At 46.6% G+C, this 5,358-nt stretch overlaps 1 protein-coding gene across 1 annotated transcript; it reads left to right on the top strand.

The window, feature by feature from the left end:
• The first annotated feature begins 784 nt into the window (after positions 1-784).
• On the top strand, positions 785-4,866 carry PEBP1 (phosphatidylethanolamine binding protein 1). The gene is made up of 3 exons (XM_005863813.2): positions 785-909; positions 1,643-1,743; positions 4,143-4,866. The coding sequence occupies exons 2-3, from the start codon at positions 1,671-1,673 to the stop codon at positions 4,358-4,360; spliced, it is 291 nt and encodes a 96-aa protein (XP_005863875.2). The 5' UTR covers positions 785-909; positions 1,643-1,670; the 3' UTR covers positions 4,361-4,866.
• The last annotated feature ends 492 nt before the right edge of the window (positions 4,867-5,358 follow it).

Raw genomic sequence — 5,358 nt, 5'->3', positions numbered from 1 at the left:
CCTTGGTCGCCCCCGCGTCCCTGGAGCCTCCCCTCGGGCCTGGGGATTTTAGGTCTCGTTTTGGGGAGCAGAGGCCCCACCCGAGGACACAGGACGCGTTATGTAACTGGTGATCGGCAGTCCCAGCGCGGCCTCCTTTGTGTTAGCGGGTCGTGACCTGCAGCGGGACGGCTCGAGGGCAACGGGCCTTGTTTTACTGTTTGGCCTCTGACGCCCTCGATCGAGGCGGGACCAGGTCCTGGCTCCTGGAAGTGGAGAAACCAGAAAACCCGCGTGCCAAGGCCCTGGCGAGCTGTTAGTCACCAAGCTCTGGGGCCTTGGTGTGAATACAGCTGCTATCGATGGCACCAGATTGTTTTGAAATAAGAAGTGCTCATCTCGCAGCCTACCCTTTTCCTGACTCTCCACGTCTGGCCACCTCGGTTTTCTCCTTTTCTGTGCACTTACTTTTAAATGTCCAGTTAATTCAGGTTTCACGTTAGCAGGCCCAGGTAACCTCCTGGTCACCAAATCTGGAGACCCCGTCATTTCAGACAGCGTAAGGTTGTTGTTAAAAGAGGACCCTGTCAGCACCAGGGTTGAAGTCCCGATCCTTTCTGTTAATAACATGCTAGGTTACCAGCCTTGTATTGCTGTTGGGGCTAAAATAAATAAAGAGTATATTAAACTTCAGCTCCTGGCGCTTAGTAGAGTCAATACACTGTAGCATTTATTAATAATCTACTCTGTTGGGAATTTGATGGTTGGTTACTTTAGCATTTCTGACTTCTTTTAACTCCAAACTGGTCCCTTCCTACAGGTGAAGAACCGGCCCACTGGTATTTCATGGGATGGCCTTGATTCAAGTAAACTCTACACCCTGGTCCTGACAGACCCAGATGCTCCAAGCAGAAAGGACCCCAAATTTAGGCAAGTTGGGGAACTGCGGGTCATCCACATATGAGCTGGTGCTTCTCCCCCAGTGTCAGCCCCTCGCTGGACAGTGCTGTGCTAGACCTGGCTTGGGAGGTGCACATCCGTGCCTAAGCAGAGTGTGCGTCTCCAGCCCCTCCCTCCCCAGAGAGGAGACGAGGAACTACAGCTGAGAGCCGCATCTGCCTGCGGCCTGCCTTTGTACAGCCCCCCTGAGCTGAGAATGGTTTTTACGTTTTTTTGGTAATTGGGGGAAAATTGAAGAAAGAAGAATACTTTGTGACATCTGAAAATGAAGTGAACTTCACCTTTCAGTGCCCATAAGTAAAGGCTTATTGGAGCACGGCCACGATAACTTACTTAAATCTTGTCTGTGGCTGCTTTCATGCTATCGCCAGAAAGTTGAGTTGTTGTGACCGAGACAGTGTGAACTGCAAAGCCAAAAACATTTACTGTCTGGCTCTTCACAGAAAGTTTGCTGCTCTAGACCAGCGGCCGCCAACCTTTCGGACCTCACGGACCGCTGGTGGTGGTTGGCGACCGCTGCTCTAGACAATCACGGAGGGAGGGAGGTGCTGGGTCGTCTCTTCTGCAGACACATGAGGTTTGCGATGGCCCAAAAGGCAGGACTGTCCAGTTCACGCTGCATCCTGGCATGGAACGTGGGCTTCACGCACGTTTGTCGGTGGCGCAGTGAGTGCGTGCTGACTTCCCCTGTGTTCTCTCATAGGGAATGGCACCATTTCCTGGTGGTCAATATGAAGGACAACGACATCAGCAGTGGCACCGTCCTCTCTGATTATGTGGGCTCTGGGCCTCCCAAGGGCACAGGTCAGTAAAGGCTGTTTTTAGGGGGTTGAGGGAGGGGAGCCTGGGTGCACATTAGGATTGGCCTGCAAGTGCTGCTGCCGATTGTAGTCTGATTCTTAGAGCTTTATTCTTTTATTTATGAGAGCTCTTACCCTAGTGGAGGCTTCAGGCAGTGCAGTTTGCTTCCAAGGCAGTAGAGTCAGTGGCTGGAACCTTGGGTTCTGGTTAGTAAACAGGGAAGTCTGTGAGAAGATACTAAAGAAGCCGTGTTGCAGGATGCTTGAAATGGCTTCCTACGGGGGCTGTATACGGACTGAACACAGATAAACCATTTAAGTTCTATTTTCAACTTTGGCCCTGTGGGATCTTTGAGCTTTTAGTTCCCATAAAAAGTCTCAGAAATGATCATAGTTTCCAAATTAATTATTAAAAATTGGCTTCTTTATCTCTATAGTTTCCCTTTTCTCTTGAAAATCGAGTGTGGTATCTTGAAAACTCTCCGCCCCTCTCATGCATTCATAAAAGGACGGTAAAGGTACATCTTTCTCAGGGATCTATTAAGTTCTCTAGGGCAGTTATAAAATTAGACAGTTAATTATGGTAAGTACACACATGAGAATAAAGCAATTCTCTCAAATAGGGAGTTCTGTTCTCATTAACAAAAAAAGCCTCAGTAACTCACACTTTTTCCTTTTGCTTTTGTTCATATTCTTTTAGTAAGGTGTAACTTACAATAAAGCCACAGATTGTAAGAGTTTAGACAACGGGTATTGATGGATGCACCTTTTCCAGTTAACTTTTCCCAGAGCTAACCCTGTTCTGACACCGCTCTCCACCGATTACTTTTGTATTCATATAAATGATATGCAGGATGCATTTGTTTTGAGTGATTGGTCTCTTTCACTGGAGATCATGTTTGAGATTCATCCATGTCACTGTTTGTGTGAGTAATTTGTTCCTCTGTATTGATTGCTAAGTGGTATTCTGTTGTGAATATGCCAGTTTGTGCAGCCATTCTCTTGTGGGCTGTTTTTAGTGTTTGGATATTATAAATAAAGCTGCTGTATACATTCTTGTCATTGGTGGGCATAGGTGTCCATTTTTCTTGCGTAAATACCTAGAAGAAGAATTGTTGGGTCATAGAAATTGCCTAAGAGTTCTCCAAAGTGATGGAAAATTTTTACACTCTAATCAGCAGTATATGAAAGTTTCAGAAGATCCATATAAGATTCATGTAGATCCCTATCAAAATTTATCCATGTTGTAGCATGAGACAGGATTTCCTCCTTTTTTAAGGCTGAATAATATTCTATTGTATATTTATACCATGTTGTGTTTATCCATTCATCTGCCAATGGGTTATTTTCAGCCTCTTGAATATTTCGAATAATGCCGCAGTAAACATGGGTGTACAAGTTTCTAAATAGCTTTTCTTTCATAAAGCAACTCATGGCACCTGCTTGAGTGCAGTCCCGAAAGCTGTAAGGTTCATAGGGTGCTTGCTGGCTTGCTTTCGAACATGCATTGCTGCTTAGTTGGTTAAAGTGAACTGAGCCATTTCTTTTAAAGCAGGTCTCTTATCTTCCAAGGAAGTCAGTTTTGGAGGTAGAAAGGTGATGTTCTCCTTTAGCCTGTGCAGGTATAATTGTGGTATGATGAGCCAGTGATTTTCTGTGCCCTTCCTCCATTTCTCAGGTATTTTTTAGCCTCTCCTGCCTGCCAGGCACTGAAGTCAGATAGGTTCTAGGGCAGCGGTTCTCAACCTGTGGGTCGTGACCCCTTTGGGGGTCGGGGTTCGCCTAAGACCATCAGAAAACACATATATAATTACATATTGTTTACAGTAGCAAAATTATAGTTATGAAGTAGCAACAAAAATAATTTTATGGTTGGGGTCACCACAACATGAGGAACTGTATTAAAGGTTTGCGGCATTAGGAAGGTTGAGAACCACTGTTCTAGGGAGATAATGGTCAATAAGACGAACACCGTAGCTTTATGGGGCTCTCTTTTCAGTGAGACAGTTAAATGAACAAGTAAGCATTTTAGATAGCCATGCTACTGTGACAGAAGTAAAATAGGCATCCTCATGGGAGTGGTGGGAAATGGCTGGTGACCAGCTCCTACTGGAGATGGGCGGGAATCCTGGAGTGGGATGAATGAGTAGCAAAGAGCAGTAGGAGGGCCAAATCCTGTCCGTCTAAGAGGCTGTAATGCAGGCTGTGGACTGTATACCACTTGCAGTGCAGTGTCACTGGGTGCGTTTCAGCAGGTGAGTGACCCGACTTATTGCACCTCTCTGGGTTCTCAGCAACTTTGCAGATGGGGTGGTCTGGGTCCCTCCAAGCTATGAAAAAGGATGATGCCTCCATCAGATGCCTAGCTGTCTGTGTATCTTCCCTCCTGCCTCTCCCCTCCAGGCCTTCACCGCTACGTCTGGCTGGTTTACGAGCAGGCCAAGCCGCTGAAGTGTGACGAGCCCGTTCTCAGCAACCGATCTGGAGACAACCGTGGCAAATTCAAGGTGGCATCTTTCCGCAAAAAGTACGACCTCGGGCCCCCAGTGGCCGGCACGTGTTACCAGGCGGAATGGGGAGACTATGTGCCCAAGCTCTATGAGCAGCTGGCTGGGAAGTAGGGGAAAGCCAGGAGACAGACATGGCCCCGGGGCCCAGGCAGTGTTCTCAAGTTCAGTGATGCATGTTGATTTCTCCTCTTGCCTGTTCCCATTCTCACAGGCGAGACCTGAGCAGATAGCGCTGTAGGGTGTCTTTTCCTTCTACCTGTCCTTTATCATTGTATAGGGCCACACACCCTGGATTTATGTTTTGATCAAATTTGAACTCCATTTTGGGGGCTATTTTGGTACTATGATGTGGTCATCAGATTGTTAATATAAGAAGAACAACCCAGAATTTAAAGGCGTATCCTCTGAAGAGCAGCACTGGAAAAGCAATCGGGAGAGTCCCTTTCCTGTTGAGCTGTAGGGCTGGGTGAGGGGTTATCTGAAGTCCGTTAGTCTGTGCCTGTTAAATTTATCACTCTTCCTTGGTGTAATAAAAGCCAGTATGGAGTTGCTAAATGTTGTGTTAATTCTGCTGTTTGCTTACAGTTGAATAAAAATAAAAACATTGTGTGGACAAACTGAGCCTCTGGATATTTTGCCCTTTTGGATATGGGGTTTCAGAAATGTGGAAAGTCAAGAGACTACCTGGAAGGGTGACCAGACCTGGGTTCACTGACCAGCTGAAATGACTGGGACTTGATTCAGGGACCCACACATGCCATTAAACTATAGCAGGAACAGCCATTCATTTAAATTTGAGGGTTGTTTTTTTTTTTTAAATCACAAAACTTTAGCCAAGTCTCTGCGCAAAAAGCACCTTTGCTTTTTGTAAGTGGTCCCCCATGGTGTAGTGGTGTGCGGACACCGTAACAGTTGGCTGTGAAGTAGCCTACACTCTCTTTGTGTTGACATAATCCATATAGAATCAATATCGAAAGGGGGCGGGGGCAGGGTGGATCGATCACTCACAACAGTTGATGTACCAAGAGATGTACCAACAGTTGATGTACCACATCACTGACCTGGTCTGTGATGGGGACAGGATCCGGGTGAGGCCTGGCAGGCACTAA

This window comes from Myotis brandtii, unplaced genomic scaffold, assembly GCF_000412655.1.
Source record: "Myotis brandtii unplaced genomic scaffold, ASM41265v1 scaffold181, whole genome shotgun sequence".
Taxonomy (NCBI): domain Eukaryota; kingdom Metazoa; phylum Chordata; class Mammalia; order Chiroptera; family Vespertilionidae; genus Myotis; species Myotis brandtii.
Note: the sequence above shows the minus strand (reverse complement) of the source record. Positions and strands in the feature narration are given on the sequence as shown.

Bases quoted from the DNA above. Each gene is read 5' to 3' on its own strand.
- PEBP1 (XM_005863813.2), top strand. From the start codon at position 1,671: ATGAAGGACAACGACATCAGCAGTGGCACCGTCCTCTCTGATTATGTG. The intron at 1,744-4,142 runs GTCAGTAAAGGC...TCTCCCCTCCAG, and splicing joins TGGGCCTCCCAAGGGCACAG to GCCTTCACCGCTACGTCTGG.